Here is a 21783-nt window from a genome sequence, read left to right on the forward strand (position 1 = left end):
AGTAATGGCCACCTGCGCATGTGTGGTCAGCAGATTAAGCAGTAGGGCTGCGGGGTCCTGAAGAAGAAGAAGTGAAGTGATTGCATTAGCGATATCTTAACTTCTAATACATCACAAGAATGGGCTTCTTTCTGAGCCTCTGTCCCTACCTGTGATTCTTAATACATTACGGAAAATAATAATTTCCTATTGTCGCAAATAACAGCGATAAGAAATTATTATTATCGGGTCTAGAACCCAATAATTAATAAATGTGCCCCTAAGTAAGTTTGTATTAAAGATTAAACCACTGGTATCGGAATGGGGTATGCTCTCTTTTCTTAAATGACAGCAAGACGAAATATACAGCACACAGTATTTGAATTAAAACAATGTAAATGATAATAAAAAAAAATCAAAGATGTTCTTGGGGAAAAGTGTTACAGAATATGCTTCTTCGTTCAAGCAGTAAACACGCAGGGAAAGGCTGTGGGAAAAAAAACATAACCGTAACCAGGTAAATTTTATAGCATCACATTACATGGAGGACTAACAAGAAATTTTGTTGAAGACAATACACTATAACAACAAAGAGAAACTACATACGTGATAGCTTAAGACATAGCGCCACCTACTGTCCTCCAATACAACTCCTCAAGCAATACTGAGCCTGTAAGCTGTTGCTATACCTCCAACAGAAAGAAATTTTATCCAGTAGTTATGATGCTTGCAGTAGACTATCGTTTCCTAAATTATAAGTGTTTTTGTGCACTTGGTCTAAATATTTCTGCCTTACACACCACTGATTGGAATCATAATGTCATTTGCTTCCTCAGCACTTGACTTCCTGCTACATTTCCAAAGATGTTCTACACTACTCAGAGAACTACTGCTCAGAGAGCTTTGAGTCGTTGTTATTGCTTAGTGAAGAGTAGGGAACTTAAATCAAGCCAAGTATAATAAATTTGCCCAAATGACTAAAAACAGTAGAGTGTCCCTGTCCCAAAGCAACAGAAACAGTGTTTAATCAAGTTTCAGCCTTGTCATGGCCACAGGGAGTCACATCACTAAGCCACCAAACCCTGCAGCCTTGGCAACCTCAATTAAAACAATGATTTCCCATTAAAATGTACAAATGAGAACTGGACACAATAAACTCAAAACACTTCAATTTCACTGGCTTGCCTGAATGTAACTGACAGTGATTGTCGATATTCCTTCTCGGCAACATATTTGTGTTATGTGCAATGTGTAATTTCTGTAGCCCCAGAACAAATACATTTACATAACTCTGCTGACGAAGAAATTACATTTAACTTCTTATAGATGACAGTAACTAAAATCTGAACTGCCAATTGTAGTTCATTAGTGTGGCAAGGACGCCTTCCAAATGTTAATAAAAATTCCAACATGCTGATAAATTAGCGCTTCTAAGGAGTATGTGACACCCTGGTTAACGTATTCAACCTCAATTATAATTCCCTTCAGCACCCTGTTATCTGGAACTTTCGCTGGCAATCAGAGGTGCTGTTTTTCAGCGGCCAATTTTCTAGATAATGCAGCTTATCAACACAGTGGGTAAACTTGCCAATGAAATCAGGCAGCATTGAACCACACACACGCTAATTGCAATGCTTTTTTTATGCATATTTACAGCCTGTCATTTCAAAGAAATCAGTGGTCCATTGAGGGACCCAGTTATCTGAGAGAAGTGACGCTTGCAAATGAAAATTAGCAAACAAACCGGTGACAAATATGAAATGAACAAATATATTAAGAAAAAGGAGAGAGAGAGAGAAAAAAAGATTAATTTTTTTCTCTCCCAGGTCGTCGTCTTCATTTTCATTAAGACGACTGCCACGCAACGGTGCTCTCAAACCAAGCAGAGATGCAATTCTGTTCTGGGTTTGTGGCAGCTGGCGAAATTCACCTTGAAAATACGATCCGGTTTACAGGGAGAATCTGTGTACATTCCTTAAAGGTTATGGGGGGTCATTCCAAGTTGTTCGCTCGCAAGCGGATTTTAGCAGATTTGCTCATGCTAAGCCGCCGCCTACTGGGAGTGAATCTTAGCATCTTAAAATTGCAAACGATGTATTCGCAATATTGCGATTACACACCTCGCAGCAGTTTCTGAGTAGCTCCAGACTTACTCGGCATCTGCGATCATTTCAGTGCTTGTCGTTCCTGGTTTGACGTCACAAACACACCCAGCGTTCGCCCAGACACTCCTCCGTTTCTCCGGCCACTCCTGCATTTTTTCCGGAAACGGTAGCGTTTTTTCCCACACGCCCATAAAACGGCCTGTTTCCGCCCAGTAACACCCATTTCCTGTCAATCACATTACGATCGCCAGAACGATGAAAAAGCCGTGAGTAAAAATCCTAACTGCATAGCAAATTTACTTGGCGCAGTCGCAGTGCGGACATTGCGCATGCGCATTAAGCGGAAAATCGCTGCGATGCAAAGATTTTTACCGAGCGAACAACTCGGAATGACCCCCATGGCTGGGTATTCTCTCCATCCCATGGATTTTAATACAATTGAATTATTATTGAATGTGACATATGTAAAAATATGTTATTTATGCTTGTTGGGTTTACAGCATCCATCCTCTGATAAAAAAGAATAATGGAAAAATAAATATTTGTAATAATTAAAGTTAAATGTAAATGCAGGTTATTACTTACCTGGGGAGCGTGGGTGTCTGTCTGATCCTGGACGCGCCCAGGAGATGTGGCCCGTGCATGAAAAACTGTGCCTTGGCAGGAGTGGCTGGACGGAAATGTATATATAGGTACCCGCGTGATGTGATTGTTTGCTGGAGCCTACGATAGTGATATTCTGCATTTACGTTCAACTCATGGAATTCTACCCAAATCTGTATTTAAGTGGAATTCACTTTGACTTCCATTCCTTACTTTCCCAGTATTTAAACTCATGCAACAACTAAATTGAGCGTAACTGTTTACCTTATCTAAGACCTAAAGGAAGTAAGGAGTTGATTTTATGGCCTGAGCTGAGCAAATGTCGGGCCATATGGGCATCCTGATTCTTCGATTCAAAATGATTGGAAACCTGGTATTGTTGTAAGTACCATTAATAAAAAAAGATATGTGTCTCTTATGGTATCTGGACTCTGGGTCGACACCACTTAGGTCGACACCCATTATGCCGACATACATTGGTCGACAGTGACAAGGTTGACACTAGAAATAGGTCATCACGACCATTAGGTCGACATGAACACCGTCGAAATTTTTATTTTTTTGAACTGTTTCATACTTTACGATCCACGCGGACTACGATTGGGAACGGTAACCTGTGCTGAGCGCAGTGGCAGCGGAGCGAGGCACCTTGTCCGAAGTTCGCTCGCCATGCGAGGGGACATGGTGCACTAATTGGGGTTCCCGGTCACTTTACAAAGAAAACGACACCAAAAAAACATAAAAAACTAAAGTTGACCTTTTTTTTCATGTTGACCTTGTTCATGTCGACCTAATGGCCGTGTCGACCTATTTGTAGTGTAGACCTAGCCACTGTTGACCAATAGGTGTTGACCTAATGGGTGTTGACCTAGCCACTGTTGACCAATAGGTGTCGACCTAATGGGTGCTGACCTATACACTGTTGACCTTGAGTCCCATACCCGTCTCTTATACAATACTATGGACCTCATTCAGCTTTACTTGCAGTTCTGCAATTGTAGCAGAACTGCAACTGCTGAGAATCGCACAGCATGCTAAAAGTACGCCCAGCACAGAACAGGCCGTCCCATGGATACGTTTGCAATTCTGCGAATGCAGCCGGAGAATTGCAAATGCATTGCAAAAATCAAGCACCATCGACAGTTGGAGTTGACTCTGGGCTACTCAGAGTAATGAGAAAGCAGACCCACTCAGCACCATGTTTTAAGTCATGGAAATCGCTGCTGACGTCAGATGCACGCCTGAAAATGGCCATGGCAGGCATACGTTTTCTCAATCGCTCTCCTCAAACGCCACATGTACTTCCACGAAAGCCTGCCCCCAGTCAGTCAACCTGTGATTGCATCCCAGGAAGATGCAATCGCAGGAGAATCACAAATCGTGGGTCGTGCACACGCTCAATGCGTTCGCAGTGCATGCGCAGATGTATGATAATCAGCCGATTTGCAATTTTGCTAATTTACAACTGAATCTTAATAAGGTCCTACTGTATAAGTAAGGTATATTGGTATTGGTGTCATCCAACAGATTTGAGTATATTATTATTATTATTATTATTAGTAGTAGTAGTAGTAGTAGTAGTAGTAGTAGTAGTAGTAGTAGTACCATTTATCTTTTATTTCTAAGCGCCACAAATTGTTCTTAGCAGCGTACAAGTTGTAAACATAAAACATAACACAAATCATACAAGTAACCAGCGTAAGGACAAAGCAGAGAAAATGTTACAGTAACACCAGACCAGGGGCGAATCCAGAAGAAAATGATAGGGGGGGCACCATGGAAGGGGAAGTACATTTGCATGCTGCTTCGGTGATTGTGAGGTGGCGCTTCTTATACAATGCCCACAGTTGTAGCGCTCATTATGCAATGTCCACTGTACTGGTAGTGCCCCTTATATAGACCCCATCGTAGTGGTGCCCCTTATGCAATGCCCGTATTGCCCCCCAGTAGTAATGTTGCCTGTAGTAATGCCCGCAGTCATTTAGTGAGTGTGGCCAATTAAAATGAGACGTGATACATAGACATATGCCCTCAATAGTGCAGTGCCAAATCCACAATTGCACCCACAGTGCCAGATCCACAATTGCCCCCACAGTGCCAGATCCACAAATGCCCCCACAGTGCCAGATCCAAAAATGCCCCCACAGTGCCAGATCCACAAATGCCCCCACAGTGCCAGATCCAAAAATGCCCCCACAGTGCCAGATCCAAAAATGCCCCTACGGTGCCAGATCCAAAAATGCCCCTACAGTGCCAGATCTAAAAATGCCCCCACAGTGTCAGGTATACAAATGCCCCCACAATGCCAGGTAAACAATTGCCCTCACAGTGCCAGGTAAACAATTGCCCCCACAGTGCCAGGTATACAAATGCCCCCACAGCAGTTCTGCAGCTGCTTACCGCTGCTGCTGCTTCTCTGCCGGCTCTGAGGGTGTCATGAGGAGAGCGCGGCTATGTCTGGCAGCGTGTAGGACTTCAAACTAGCCGCCAGTTCGTGAGCCAATCAGAGCTCGCGGACCGGCGGCTCCTGATCGGCTGCCGGTCCGCGAGCTCTGATTGGCTCACGAACCGGCGGCTGGTTTGAAGTCCGCAACACGCCGCCAGATAGCCGCGCTCTCCTCCTGACAGCTGAGACACGCTGCCGCTGGACTGAGCGGCAGCGTGTCTCAGTGACACAAGCGGGGGAAGGGACGGATGGGGCCACAAATGACAGGGGGGCACGGGCCCGAGTGCCCCCCCCCCTGGATCCGCCACTGCACCAGACTACTAGACAAAAATTAACGGAAGCAATTTTGATCAAATTGCATGCCAGACAGAACTTGGCCAAAGATGAGGAAGACAAGCATAACAGACATAAACATAACAGTATAAATCAATACAAAATATATATTTAAATAATCAATTTAACAAGTTACATAGAGCGTGTGAAGCTTTCTTTACACAAAGGTGTGTGTGACACCACAATCTTCCCACATAAGGGTGGCAGGAGCCTCACACCACAACTATGTGCTTTTGTTATTATTTAGATGCTTGGATTGGCTATAGAGAGGCCACCTACGTTAAAGGCCTACAAATGGACATAGAGGTAATGACACCAATGAAATTCTCTGTGCTTCTGTAAACATCCTGATTGTCTGCATGGCTAGGGCCGCCAAGAGGTGGTGTTTGGGATAGGGATAGTTTCAAAGTCCCCGGACTTCGCATGGACGGAGGGCCACAATGGGGTGGGGGCCATGCCCAAACAGGCTTGGCCATGAGTCTGACACCCCCTAGTACTGGGCTCCAAGGATCTGATGGTGACCCTGGGTATAGCTACAGATGATGCGAGGGGTGTGCAATAAATGACTATATGTGCAGTGCAGAGCCGTTTCTTGGGCCGGGCAAACCGTGCGATCACGCGGGGTGCTGCGGCCACTGACTGCAGCTGTATTTCATGCGGACTGGCCTGTCCACGTGGAATACAGCTGAAAATGTCCCGGCCAAAATGGCTGCCACCTAATTGGAGACATACTAGAAGTCCTACTAGACCTATAGTAACAAGTACATGATGCACAAGCTCACAGAGCTATCCGGAAGTGCCAGGACCGCGCTCACCTGCCGGTGGCTGGAAGAGAAAAGGGGGAAAGCTGATGGCACCAACCCCTGTAAACGAGCTGGGAGAAGGGGGGGGGGGCAGATGCTGGCACCAACCCCTGACAACGAGCTGGTAGATTTGGGTAAGACACGGGCACTAACCCGCGACAACAAGCAGTCAGTTTAAAAGTAAGTAGCCTCACTGTGTGTGCCATAATGTGTAAGGGGCATTACTGTGTGGGGCATATTATGGTGTCAGGGGCATAACTGTGTGCTATAATGTGTAAGGGGCATTACTATGTGTGGATTAATATGATGTCAGGGGCATAACTGTGGGGCATAATTTGTAAAGGGCATTATTGTGTGGGGTATAATACAGTGTCAGGGGCATAACTGGGGTGTAAGGAAGTCTTTTCCCATCAGGTTTGAATACATGTATAAATTAGGCCCTAAATCCACACCGGTAGAGCACGATAAACACAAGGATTAGTTAGAGGTTGTGTTTGGACTCACATGCGGAGCAGTTCTACAAGATGTTGGGTGAGCCGTGCAGGTAATATCGCTTGAAGTTGGGTATGCCCAGGCTTCCACCCCCCTCCTATAACTGTACTCTGTCTGAGCACTCGGTTCAGTATTACAGCAGGCTACCAGGGAGTCTCAGGATGATGACGGCCATTGCTGGGCCTCGGTGTACAGTGTTTGGAGCAGCCGTACTCGGTCATCTGGAATTTGCTGAGAGTATGAGTGCTCTCGTAACAGGAGCTTGGGGCTGAAAGTCTGCGAAATGCAGCAAAATACAGCTTATAAGTGGCACGTTCATAAGGCTACATTATACTAGAGCACAATGCACCTGTGTAACATTAGCCTTAGGGGTAGAGAAAGGTATTCTGTTTTTAATTAATAATATTACGTATAGAAAAAAATCTGACTTGGGTTATGTAGGTATAAATGTTGATTTTATATACATTAAAGAAAGGTAACGTCTGTTGCCGGTACAATGCAACCTTCTTTAACCTTTTTGCTGCCAGAAATGTTTTACAAGCTGGACAAATATCTCCGGTTCCATAACATTCTTAAAGTGCTAACACTGGCCGCTGCTTTGTAAACGCTGAATAATGCATCATTTTGGCCAAGCACCACGAGATAATGGCTCTGATTTGTTTTGAAGATATTATATATTAAAGTGGTGTTGACACTGTCCAATGACTAATGCACGCAAACTGCTTGATCAGTGTTGCTAAGGAAATCACAAATCATGACACCTGTAAATCGCTCTATATTTCAGCCATGCAGTGGAATGCAATGCTACGCAGCAAATGTTAACTGTAAATACAAATGGTTTACGTTTTATAGTTGATTTATTACATAGAATTATTTCTCATCGTCTCCAGTTCAGTCCAGAACCATCCTGGCTAACACAACAAATTAATAGAATGGAGGCTTTGGCAAGACTGTAACAATATGTATAAATGGAAATGGAGCTACTTGTAATATTGGCCTGTGAGCTGCCGCAGGTGCGGGACTTTGTGCGAGTGTGCCCGTATTTTTAAAGCGTCAATCATTTTCAGGGAAAAACCAACCTATTACTATATTGCTATTGTCTGTTGCACATGTTCTTCAAAAACAAATAGTCTTTATTTTAGTAAATACACCCCATTGGCACTGCTATTTTTATCTGATCTTATATGTCCTAAACTTATAGATTATTACTATTATTATTATTATTATCCTTTATCAAAACAGTGCCACAAGGTGTCCACAGTGCCTTACAGAAACAAAAATGAAGAAACTGTATATGTGTGTATATATATATATATATATATATATATACATACATACAGTATATACCATATATTCTCGAGTATAAGACGGCTTATACTCGAGTCAGTGGGAAGGAAGGACACGGAGGGCACAGCGCGCGCCTCTCCTGTGTCCCTCCTGCGTCTCCGGCGGGTCTATTAAATGAAATACCCGTTTGTGAGCTCTGATTGGCTCACGAACCGGCACTTCATTTAACAGACCCGTCGCGGCCGCCGGAGACGCAGGAGTGACACAGGAGAGCTGCGCGCTGTGACCTCCGTGTCCCTCCTTCACAAGACAGCGCGGGAGTGGTGGAGGGTAAGTTATACCTGGCACTGGGGGAACATAATTGGCACTTGGGGGGGGGGCTTATGTGGCACTGAGGGGGCATATCTGCCAGTATGAGGGCATATCTGGCACTGTGGGGGCATATCTGCCAGTATGAGGGCATATCTGGCACTGTGGGGCATATCTGGCACTGTGGGGGCAGGGCATATCTGGCAGTGTGAGGGCATATCTGGCACTGTGGGGGCATATCTGGCACTAAGAGGGCATATCTGGCACTGTGGGGGCATATCTGGCACTGTGATGGCATATCTGGCACTGTGGGGGAATATCTGGCAGTATGAGGGCATATCCGGCACTGTGGGGGCATATCTGGCACTGTGGGGGCAGGGCATATCTGGCAGTGTGAGGACATATCTGGCACTGTGGGGGCATATCTGGCACTATGAGGGCATATCTGGCACTGTGGGGCATATCTGGCAGTGTGAGGGCATATCTGGCACTGTGGGGGCATATCTGGCACTGTGGGGGCATATCTGGCAGTGTGAGGACATATCTGGCACTGTGGGGGCATATCTGGCACTATGAGGGCATATCTGGCACTGTGGGGGAATATCTGGCAGTATGAGGGCATATCTGGCACTGTGGGGGCATATCTGGCAGTATGGGGGCTGTGTACGGCTAGAGCTGCATTTCCCACCCTAGGCTTATACTCGAGTCAATACGTTTTCCCAGGTTTTTGTGTGCCTCGGCTTATATTCGGGTCGACTTATACTCGAGTATTTACGGTGTGTGTGTGTGTGTGTGTGTGTGTGTGTATATATATATATATATATATATATAGTACAAAAAAGGATATATACATAGATCAGTGGTTCTCAGTCATTTTCGACATGGGAACCCCCTGCCAGACCCTTTGTAATATTTGTATCGCCAACATTTACAAACAAAATATTTGTACAGTAATGAATATAGGGCCTAATTCAGACCCGATCGCACCTCTGCGAATTTGCAGAGGTTTGCGATTGGATAGTCACCGCCCAGCCAGAGTGAATAACCGCCCTGTGCAAGTCTGTGTACGCCGTGCGAAAAGCTTTGCAAACGCCGGTCAGCTGCAAATCAGTTCGCAAATCAGTCACCATCGAATGATTTTTCTAGTCTCTACGCAGCCCAGGACCTACTCCTACAGTGCGATAGAAACAGGCTGATCGGAGCCGGAGCTGACGTCACACACCCGCCCTGAATACGCTTGGGCACGCCTGCGTTTTTCCCGACACTCCCAGAAAACGGGCAGTTACCACCCATAAACGTCCGCTTCCTGTCAATCAACTTGTGTACGCCTAGCGATCAAAAAAGACGCTGGATTCTTTCGCAGTTTGGCCTCACACGTACAGATTACGATCCATATGCATGTGCAATCATTCGATAATCGGCCGCTGTGTGATTTTGTCCAACAGCGATCAGGTCTGACTTAGGCCCATAATGCGCTGCACTACTTACCCTATATGCTACACTACATCACTACACTACATCCCCTTATATGCTACACCACATCAGTGCACTACATGCCCCTACATACTGCAATACATTACTACACTACATACACTATATGGTACACTACATCACTACACTACACCCCCCCTCCCCCCCCCCCCATAAGCTAGAACAAATCCCCCCATCTGGGAGGCAAAGCAGAGGTTGATACTGCTAATTGGGCGTACAGTGTGTTTCTATAGCTTGTACGGTACACCGCACGCTTGTCACGGCACTGCATGGCAAAGAAGAGAGTTTAAGACAGTATCCGGCATAGGAGAGATCCCAGGTACTGGAGCTCACCCGCACAGCTTCGGAGCCAACTGCGGGCAGACAGGTGGGTCAGGGACATTGACCCAGGAGCTGTCTGCTGTATCACTGGAGCAGCACAGCACTGCCGGTTTAAAAAAAAACAACTGCTCCTCTGTAACTCCTTGGTGCCCCCTGAAATCCTGCACCCGGGGCACATGCCCCCTTAGCCCCCCCCCCCCCCCTAGTTACGGCCCTGAGCAAGTACCCCTTGGTTGAGAACCACTGACATGGATATACAGTATATATTTCTACTTCATGCTTATTGAGGTTGGGGGAATATCTCAATAAAACCTACATTTATAGTGGTGTCACTAGGGGGGTGCAGATCTCAGGTGACACCATCCAAGGGGGTGACACCAAAATGAAAGAAACCAGGAGAGACTGGGTGCTATAGCCGTAGGTGCAACCGTAGTCACACTGCCAGTGGGGGTTTATCCACACTCACTAGGCCACGCCTGCTCACCACAGCCAGGATATACTGTAAGCCCTTTTTGGACTACTCCTTTCTATTCCCAGAATACCAGGCGTGATGACATCATGCACCGGGTTTCACTCTGTGTTCTGGGAGGAGCAAGGTGAGTGGAGCCACTAGCCACGGCATGCTTCGACAGACACGTTCTGACTTCAGCCACAGTGGGTGATCCACTGAGGGATTGTTTAAATTAAGTTTGCTGGTCCAAACCACCCTGGCCCACTCTGTAAGGTATTTTGGGATATTGGTACAGGGGTATAGGTATGGGCGGTGACACCATGAGTAACTGCAACACCAACCCTAGTGCTATATGTTACATAAATAACGTACAGTACATAGGCCCTCATTCCGAGTTGATCGCACGTAGCAACTTTTTGCTGCTCGTGTGATCAACTTGACGCCGCCTATGGGGGAGTGTATTTTAGCATAGCAGGGCTGCGAACGCTTGTGCAGCCCTGCTATGCTAAAAAGTTTCCTGCAAAACAAGACCAGGGTAAGCGTTACTTACCCTGTGCGACGGATCCAGCGACGAAGGTCCCAGGATTGACGTCAGACACCCGCCATCCAAACGCCTGGATCCTCCTCCGTTCGCCTCACCACGCCTTGAAAATGGTCAGTTGATGGTTAGTTGCGGGTGCCGCGCAGCCACGACCCATTCGCACTGCAGCAAAGAGCCGCTGCGTGTGAACGGGTCGGAATGACCCCCATAGGACAGGAGAGACAGATGAAATCGAGAGTGTCAATTATGAACCAGCAGTGCAGATAGATAAAGTGGTCTGCTATCGTATTGTAACATTACAAAAATACATTTGTCGCAATTATTTCAATCTTGATGATAATGACCTCCAGGATTTGTGTTCGTCACTGCTGCTTGTAGGCCTTAAGGAAGGTTACAGAGAGCTGGACAGATATTAGGCGATGGCCTGAAACACCTTCCTTTACTTCAAGCTTTGAGTGACAGCAGCTCTGTTAAATTTGAGGTGGCCAAATTGGGTGAGATCTGGCCATTGATACTTTGTGTATCGTACTCTTTTACTAGCAAAGTGAATAGTAATGTGCATGCGACCACCCTACACCTTATTGTCACTACTGTTTGAGTAGTCAGTAAATGTGCTTGTCAAACATCAACGCGTTTCACCTACTCACTGACTTGGTTAGGTTATCAAGTCAGTCAGGTTATGTGTGATAGAAGGTTATCGAGTGCTGTAGGTGAAACGCGTTGTCAAACATCAACGCGTTTCACCTACAGCACTCACTGACTTGCGGCTTTACTTATGTGTGATAGAAGGTTACACCACTGTCATCAATGCAATTAAATTGTGGTAATTGATTGGGCCCATATTTATGCATTGAACACATGAAGTTGATGTCGGTGGATAGTTGCATTTATTTAGGGATTGGACCTATAGGGCGGGATGTAATGCTGCACTTGTTGGACGGAGGTGTGGATTGCCGGCCGAATGTGGACTTTTTTTAAAGCGGCATTCGTGTACAAGGCAAAACCATGCTTTGTAAATGATTGCTGCTTTAAAAAAAGTCTACATCTTCGGCTAACCCACACCTCCAGCCAACTCGGACGACATTAAATCCCATCTATAGCATTTACCATTTCATGTACTGTACGAAGAAGATACACTTAGAATCAGGGTCAGACTGGCCCACAGGGGTACCAGGGAAACCACCGGTAGGCCCCACTGCCTGTGTGCCCACTCCTTTCTTTAGGGATCAGGTTCCAGACTGTGCACTTGTATTATACATGGTAGATATGTTGCATTACACTGCACTAGACTATTGTGTATTTCAAGCCTCTGTAGAGACTGGCCACACCCCCTTTGTAGGCTGGCCACACTCTTAAGTATGGGCCCCTATCACTGCATTCCCCCGGTGGGCCCTTCATGCCCCAGTCCAACACTGCTTAGAATTGTGCCCATCTACTTGTAATTTACTTTACTAAATAAACTTGTGTCTCCATTTTAGCCACCTAGCCGTCCCATATTTGTCCCTCAACAGGGTAAGAGATAGCGCTGCAAATGTAATAGGTATTTGTAAAAGGTTGGTTTTGACTTTTAAACTACAGTATTGCCTCTTTAAATCTTAATTGCCCAAATCATGCCGGAAATAGCACCATGGTGGTCATTCCGAGTTGTTCGCTAGCTGCTTTCGGTCGCTGTGCAGCGATGTGGCAAAAAAAGACACTTCTGCACATGCGTATGCGGCGCAATGCGCACGTGCGGCGTACTATTACAACGAACGATGTAGTTTCACACAAGGTCTAGCGATGCTTTTCAGTTGCACTGCTGGCCGCAGAGTGATTGACATGAAGTGGGCGTTTCTGGGTGTCAACTGACCGTTTTCAGGGAGTGTTTGGAAAAACGCAGGCGTGCCAGGAAAAACGCAGGCGTGGCTGGGCGAATGCAGGGCGTGTTTGTGACGTCAAAACAGGAACTGAACAGTCTGAAGTCATCACAGGCGCTGAGTAGGTTTTGAGCTACTCTGAAACTGCACAAAAAAACTTTGTAGCCGCTCTGCGATCCTTTCGTTCGCACTTCTGCTAAGCTAAAATACACTCCCAGTGGGAGGCGGCATAGCGTTTGCACGGCAGCTAAAAACTGCTAGCGAGCGATCAACTCGGAATGACCACCCATATTACATATTTCCCAGGAAGCCTGATGTGCATACAGAGCCGGAGTAAGGGGGGGGCCCAGGGGGTACATACCCCCTGGGCCCCCTGCTGTGACAGGGCCCCCCCACCAGCCGCCACAGATCGGATCTTATCACCAATCTGCAGCACTGCGCTGGTAGTCACTGACCGCATAGCTTTGCTGCCCGCGCCGGCGCGTCACTACACAGCATCGCTCGGCTGCCAGCGGCGGAAGTCATTCATAGGGGAGGATGCAAAGTGAAAGCCTGCATCTGCGCAGTGTGCAGGCTTTCAATATAACCAGATTGACTGGCTGTCTCCTGGGTTGCAGGGAGGAGCCGGGGAGGCAGCGGGTACATGAAGGGGTAATGTCGGCCAAGGAATGTGCTGCAGGCACTGCTGTGTTTGCAAGCAGCTCAAAGTAAGCCAGAAGTAATTTTTTATTCTTTTTGTTTTAATCAAAATTAAATGGTCATGGAATATATATATACAAATATACACACACACATACATACTGTATATACATACACACACACACAAATATATATACTATATTTAGTCCTTAGGGGCCCCTTGCCTTCTGTACCCCGGGCCCCCCAGAGCCTTAATCCGGCTCTGTGTGCATATAAAAAAAAAAAAACACCACACGATGATTAAACCAAAAAGTCAAATATCTCTGTAATTCAGAAGCTTGCAAGTATTTTATAAATAGTTTTATGAATGTCAACGGGTATGGGTCATTCGGTCGACAAGACTTAGGTCGACAGTCATTAGGTCGACCACTATTGGTCGACATGCATTAAGTCGGCAGGGTCAATAAGTCGACATGGTCATTAGGTCGACATGAGTGTTTTTACTTTTTTGGTGTAGTTTTCTTCGTAAAGTGACGGGGAACCCCAATTAGTGCACCGCGTCCGCTCGCCATGCTTCGGGCAAGGTGCCTCGCTCTGCTACCGCTGCGCTCGGCACAAGTTACCGTTCCCAATTGTAGTCCACGTGGATCGTAAAGTATGAAAAAGGTCAAAAAATTATTTTTTTTTACAAAAAAACTCATGTCGACCTTTTTCCATGTCGACCTAGTACATATTGACCTAATGACCACGTCAACCTAATGCATGTCGACCAATAGTGGTCGACCTAATGACTGTCTACCTAAGTCTTGTCGACCAAATGACCGTAAACCATGTCAACAGCAGCTCTTTATAAATAAAGCTGGTTGCATATTACCTTAGTAGTCCTTTAGATACTGTATTGCGAATGGGAGTCTTTCTGAATATTTACTGAATTAATGCTGACCTCCCTCTGTTTGTGTCTCTTAACCCTTACCCCCCAAAAAATTGCCTGCTCTGCTTTATAATTTGGACTTGATAAAGTTTGCAATGTGATCAATTTGACCGGTCCCAATTGTCATTTTGTAAAATCTACATTCATTTTCATTTGCAAACCAATTTGGAGCTTAATAGGCCAATGAGAATTTTTGGCCTCATCTGCAAATCGTTTCAATGGATCAGTACGACGTAGACAAGCCCTTCTGTCCTAATGGCTAATAATCTCCTATATCATATCATCTGAAAAAGAAATGGTAGTCGCAGTGACCATTGAAAACAGCAATAGACTACAATCTCCGTAGGAATTAGTGATGAAGTATTTATTATAAAAGCTGTAATCTGTACTAATGCACACAAAGCACTGGGCCGGCATTACGGGCTCTTGCATTATCACTTCTGACGTTTGTTAACAAAATAAGTAAATAACCAAAAAAATCCTTTAGAGGATGCCTCAGTGCTGAAATTTCTTGGTTGTGTTTTTTTGACTTTGGAAAAGTGCCATTTTGCATCTTCACGGGCAAGACTCATTTAAATTATTTCCAGATCACCTACAGCAAGTGCCAAAATACTAATGTGCCGGAGTATTGACTATGCTGCGCTAACAGCCTATTAGTGATTTATTTCCCACACCAGAATTTCATTTAAAAAAATGAAAACCTTTCCTAGACAAAAAAAAAATAAGAGCAATGCACATTTAGTAATTAGGATTCCTTCTCATATCTCAGGATTTATCTAGCAGGGAGAATTTATTTTGTTCGGCAATCATCATTTGAGGAGAGATTTAAGTTGGAATCTGAAAGTCAATGTTACCTTATTGTTTGGTTTCGGTGAATTGTTTTAGAAGTGAAATGTTTTATAGACACAATGCAATAAGCTGTAACCGTTTACCGGCGGCTGTCTTAGCCCTGCGATCGCCTATGCCTGATTGACAGGCAGAGGCGGTCGCTGGGCGAGAGGGGGCGGGCCGACGGCGTTTGGCCTCCATTTAGGGGGCGCGGTCTGGGCAATGCAGGGGTGCCCAGACCGTTGGGGAGGCGGGCCACGGTGGCTGCGAGACGTCACTACCTCCCATCCTGTACCAGGGTTGAATTCATTACTGTAATACTCTGTACTTGTGTTATTAATAGTACCAGGAGTTATAGTCTATGTATGTATATATGCATTTTCTTTATGTACAAGCTCATGTATGTAATATGCCTGCATGCCTGTGAATTAAAGATGAAAGTAAGGTCATTCCTCCAATTTATTTTTCTATTCTCTTGGCTCAGATCTGGTCTACAATCCACAATCCTACAATGTCCTAAAATAGAGACCAAATTCTTAGAAATGTTTCAGTGTCCAAACACAATGTTGCTCTTTAGTGCAACCCCCCAGGATTCCATAGTGCAGACCCAGATACAACTCTAATCCCAGTGCCAACAATAATCTGTGATTTGAATATTACTCTGAAACACATTTAGTTCACACCTGAAAATAGACTCTACGGCCTACACTCCGATACGGGCCCTGTAGTCCTTACTTTGGGGTGAGCCACGTGGGCCCTACCCTGAGTCAGGCAACGTGGACCTGAACAGAATAGGATATTACCACAGCTCCTAGAGTGATTGCACGGTTCGGGAACAGAACACCCGAATATGCAACCGTGGGGTAAGGGAGTGTGCACAGAGCCGGATTACCAACAGGGTGGCCGGGCGGTTTCTCTGGAGCCCCCCCACACACACACACTGGGGGATACCAGCAAACACAACTACATCACCAGCATGGGAGGCACTGTTTCATATGTATACTGGGGTTTCTGTGTGAACTGGGGGGACTCCAATGTGTTTAACACATCTTATTGGGCCCCCACAAGCTAGCTACCCTGATCCCAAATAAACATTAATTCAAGTGTGCTCCTACAGTACATCACCAGATGAACGAATGCATGGTAGCATGAGGGGTGCAAGCAGTGCTGCCACACAGGTATCAGGGACTGGAATGGCACCCTGTAGCCTAGAGACCCCTGTTTCCTTAGGATGCTCTGGGCATGCATCCTGCACTATGTAGTACGTCCCCGAGCGTCCTTAAGTCACTCTGGGCACTTCCTTGGTCTGGCAGCCCCTTCGGCGTGATGTTATGATATTACATGTTTAGGAGGCAGGCGGGCACTGGGCGGATTATATCCCTGCTGCGAACCTTGGCTGTTACGTTTCTTTTGGGTGAATGGATTCTCCATGTCCCAAATGTCTGGTGCTCAACAGCCATTTGCCTCATGTTTGGTCCCCCTATGTCTCTACAGCCCCTTGAGTGGGCTGTTGGCATATATGTATTGGAAAAAGTTAAAGTGCAAAGACGCAATGGCTCAATTCAATGACTATGATGAAACGGGATCCGGTCTGAAGATCGACAGTGTCTAGGTCGACAATGTTTAGGTCGACCACTATAGGTCAACAGTCACTAAGTCGACATGGATGGAAGGTCAACAGGGTTTCTAGGTCGACATGTGCTAGGTCGACAGGTCTAAAGGTCGACATGAGTTTTTCACATTTTTTTTCTTTTTTTTGAATTTTTTCATACTTAACAATCCACGTGGACTACGATTGGAACGGTAAAGTGTGCCAAGCGAAGCGGTAGCGGAGCGAAGGCACCATGACCGAAGCATGGCGAGCGAAGCGAGCCATGCGAGGGGACGCGGTGCACTAATTTGGGATCCCGGTCACTCTACGAAGAAAACGACACAAAAAAAATCCTCATGTCGACCTTGAGACATGTCGACCTAGCACATGTCGACCTAGAAACCCTGTCGACCTTCCATCCATGTCGACCTATAGTGGTCGACCTAAACATTGTCGACCTAGACACTGTCGATTTGATGAACCACACCCGATGAAACGAGGGAGCTATGGATATCTAGTATTTTCAACCATAAGGCATCAGCAAACGGAACTAAAGTGGTTGCAAATAATAAAACCATTAATATCAATCGATACAATGGAGAGGCTTTTCTTTTTAAATATTTACAGATCTCTTTTAAATGTTTTTCCGCTGAAGGTTTTAGAACTGGAATATAACATGTCTGTTATGGAAACGGTTCTTTTACTTTGAACTATCAGACCATAAACGGTGATGGTTGATTAAGCACGATCAATAACTTGGAACACTGGCCATGTGTTGAAGTCTGGTTTAGAAAGTTACATATTCATCACTACAGAACACCGGAGCCCTTTTCATTCCTTATAATAACCCTACGTATTTACAGACTACACTGTGGGTAACAAATATTGACATTCGAATCGTCACTTGATTTATTTATACATGGCAGAGAGCGCTAATTTATAACTTGAAACAAACCAATTAGCATGATTTAAATTGGCATGAGACCACTTTAATCTATCTTGATAAGTTGTAGAGGAGAAGGAACTATTTATATTGCGTTTCCTTGATCCCACATAACAAGACACTGACAATGGATTAATAATAAATAAAACGCTCATATAGCAGCAATGAATGTTACTGCAGATTAGCTCTATTTTTCTTATCAAGCTTTCTAAAAACAGCCAATTAGAGCACGATAATTATATTATTAGATTTCCTCTGTCGTCAGTGTGTAAAGCACAGTGTTTATTGCAATTATAATGGGAACAGAAAACAAAGGCTAAGAGTGTAGATGTAATGTAAATCATATTTGCCTATTTTAAAATCCACTCCTCCGGAAGAAGTGGGAGGTATGCATAGGCAAATGCAGGGGGGGTTCCGGTTGCCTGGAAACCCCCCTCCTCTTGGCAAGTGGTTCAAATTATGAAAACAGTTGCAATTGTATATAATACAATCACTAGAGCTGCAGCTACATCATGCAGTGTAAGGGACAGAGCAGAGCTGCTGCACATGCCCACTGGTAGCAGCTTCTTCTACCAAGTTTGCTGTGTGTGGTTCTGAGTTCTCAATCAGTGCACTGGACCAGAAAGTAGCTATCAGGGAGAAGAGACAGGAGCCTTACTATGAGGTGGGAGAATGTGTGTTAAGAAAGTGCAGTACTGGTTCTATTATGTTTGTGTATTTATTTATTTATTTATTATGGTATGATGAAACTTTTCCTGACCACTTATCTCATTTATATTATTTAAATACAGTATGTTTCATACAGCCTATAATAGACCATTTATAGTATTCAATATTAATACTTTTTTCCATGTTCGACAGAGTGGAAGATTGTGGATTGCATTTAGAAACCCCCCTCTAGAAATCCTGTGTTTGCCAGTGGTACGGGGCTGTGGTGCTGCATATTGTGGAAATATACAGTATGTGTACAGGCCTGAGAATGTAGCAGAGTTTCTGTACATACCGGCAGATGCCTTACAAATCTGAACATCCCAGTTACGTAACAAGTGGAGTGACTTTTCTAAAGATAAAACAGGTACAGTCGTACTCACTGTTATACACACTGATAGATGGAACAGTGACGGGGGTCATACAGCTTACCAGCCAGTGAGTGTATGTAGTTACCGAGTAGTGGTGTAGGATGCTGGAACAGAATATATATGGCAGGTAAACACAGGTCTCACTAGATCTGAGTGGAAGACTACCGTCTTCCACTGTGACACTATAACAAAGTCCCACAAAGCTCTGCTCATGCTCAGTAGTAGCCTCTGTTGCCATCTTGGTACAGGTAATGAGGCTTTCCTGAAGGAGTAGTAACATGGAGTCTGCCCTCTCCACTTTCAACAATCCTAGCCCCACCCTCTGCTTAGGGATGGGGTCAGGATCCGGCAGAAAACCAACAACAGGTTCCTGACAGTAAGAATGCCAACGGATCCCGAAGGTAAGTACTGGGGGTAGGGTTAGGGTTAGGCACTGGGGGAGGGATAGGTTTAGGCTGCAGGGAGGGGGGGTAGGGTTAGACTGCGGGGGAGGGGGAGGGTTAGGAATAGGCTGCAGCAGGGAATGGTTACGGTTAGTAAGCAGGAAAAGCGGTTGGATTAAAATACTGGGATTAATCAGGATCTTGTCAGTATTCTGAAAGTTAGTGTAGTGACTCCTCGAAATTCTATACCAACGACCTGGTTGTACAAAGCCCCCCAAAAAACCACACTGGGTAAGTAGATGGGATCTGGGAGTTTATGCCATGTCACTGCGTATTGGGCCATTCTAGCCCACCCCCTGGATGTGCAAAGCCCCTACAACCGCACATTGGGAAAGTAGGTGGGATCTGTGAGTATGTGCCACGTCACTGAGTATGGCGTCATCCCGGTGTTGGTAACTGATGATGGTAACAGATGAAATTCTGGCATGCACTTACGGGGATATGCAGTTGACTCTCACTCCTCTGTCAATCCATTCTGTTCCCAAAGTTTGAGTTAATTTCACCACTCCGGCCTTAGAGGTGTTATATGCCAATTGCTTCTGAGGATGAGGCACTGCAAGAGAAGGAACAGGTTTGCGGCAGCTCAGTAAATGACACTAGAAGTTATTCTTTGAAAAGAGAATTTATATACATACAATAGTGATAGTCACCAACTGTGGCCAGGGTCTGGTCGTCTTACCAAGACTGGGTACAGATTACCAGTCACCAGGCTGTGGCAATCTGTTATGTAAGTAAATGTGTCAGACATGTCAGATTGGCACAATGCTGTTCCAAGAAGATCTCCTCAGGACCACAACCACTACACGTCACAGTGGGCACAGCTGCCTCCTAACCGACTTCTCCACTTCACCTTATATCTAGACGGCTGACCCTAGCCAAACACTGGTGCATGCGGTATGCATGGGTGTGAAGAAGACGAAGGAGGTGGTCCAGGGATGTTGTGGATAGTTGAGAGACAGCCACTCCCTCTGTTAGTTTTGCAAGACTCCCTCTATGGCTTGTGTTCTCACCCCTGTGTACTGTCCACACCCCGCTCTGTGGGGGTAATTCAGATCATTTTCGCACAGCGGGCGTTCAGGTCCAAACTGCACATGCGTATGCACCGCAATGCTCAGGTGCATCGCAAGGGTACAAAGCGGATCGGCGCTCAGCGATGGGTCTGTGCGACGGATCCGTTCGCACGGGCGATCGCAAGGAGATTGACAGGAAGAAGGCGTTTGTGGGTGTCAACTGACCGTTTTCAGGGAGTGTCTGGAAAAACGCAGGCGTGTCCATGCGTTTGCAGGGATGGTTCCTGGCGTCAATTCCGGCCCCGGACAGGCTGATGTGATCGCAGCAGGTGAGTAAGTCCTGGGCTGCGCAGAGACTGCACAAAATCTGTTTATACAGCTCGGCTACACATGCGTTCGTGCACTTGCAAAGTGATAATACCCTCCCCCTGTAGGCGGTGACTATCTGATCGCAGGGCTGCAAAAATCACTTGCTAGCAATCAGGTCTGAATTAGGCCCTATGTTGGCTCCCTATATTGGTTGCCCCTGCTTTCCATGATTGGCACTTCATACCTTTGTCCAACATTGGCATGGCACATATAAACTCTACAGCTTTTGCAAGTTGCAAAATCAGGTTATCTGACAGCACAGAGCAGCTATAAGCCTGTGGAAGTATAGGACAAAGGACTAATACAGCGCAAATAATAATAAAAAAACCTAATAAGATCTTCCAAGAAGGCTAGCAGTAGGTCAGTGGATGCCCCAGGTGCCCCCAACTCCTTGATTTCCCCCATCCTCCAGCGTTGTGCCCTACACTCTATCCCCGCTTCATGCCTCGGCAGGTGGGAAGACAGCGGCAGCAGTTTTTCCTGCATATTTTGCCATTTTTTTTAAGATCTTTCCATTGCAGCCTGATTCAAGGATTGTTATCCGCTGAAATACATTCCCCAGCGCTAGGCACAATTAAGACGTTTTTGATACTATAGTCCCTTTATTGTATTTATTGCTTAAACATGCGCTCTATTTCTCCTGGCACTTGACGCGCTAGGACCATAATCTACTGTTCTTGTAACAAGATTTGCCAAAAAGACTTCTATTTTTTTCTTTTTTGTTGAAAGATTGTATAGCAAATTCATCCTTCCAGCTTTTCCCTGTGGCTGTGAGCTTCTAAACACACATTCTATTAAACATATTCACAGAACAGTCATGAGCTTCCTTGTAAGCTTTCTCTCAGAAAACTCATTCCGTATTTCACTGGGCTCGTTTCAACCCTCACAGAAATTGTTATTGTGAAAGACGGTTTAAAGTATGAAGACTTTAAG

The 21783-nt window shown here is 45.5% G+C and overlaps 1 protein-coding gene across 5 annotated transcripts in view; it reads right to left on the minus strand.

The window, feature by feature from the left end:
• Window positions 1-21783, minus strand: part of LOC134958441 (D-threitol dehydrogenase-like) — a 173573-nt gene that overhangs the window by 740 nt on the left and 151050 nt on the right. For all 5 annotated transcript variants that reach the window (XM_063941048.1, XM_063941051.1, XM_063941049.1 and 2 more), the window contains one exon: window positions 19907-20024. In XM_063941048.1, the coding sequence (XP_063797118.1) occupies window positions 19907-20024 (118 nt within the window). The remainder of the gene's footprint in view (window positions 1-19906; window positions 20025-21783) is intronic.

Source organism: Pseudophryne corroboree, chromosome 9 (genome assembly GCF_028390025.1).
Source record: "Pseudophryne corroboree isolate aPseCor3 chromosome 9, aPseCor3.hap2, whole genome shotgun sequence".
Taxonomy (NCBI): Eukaryota; Metazoa; Chordata; class Amphibia; order Anura; family Myobatrachidae; genus Pseudophryne; species Pseudophryne corroboree.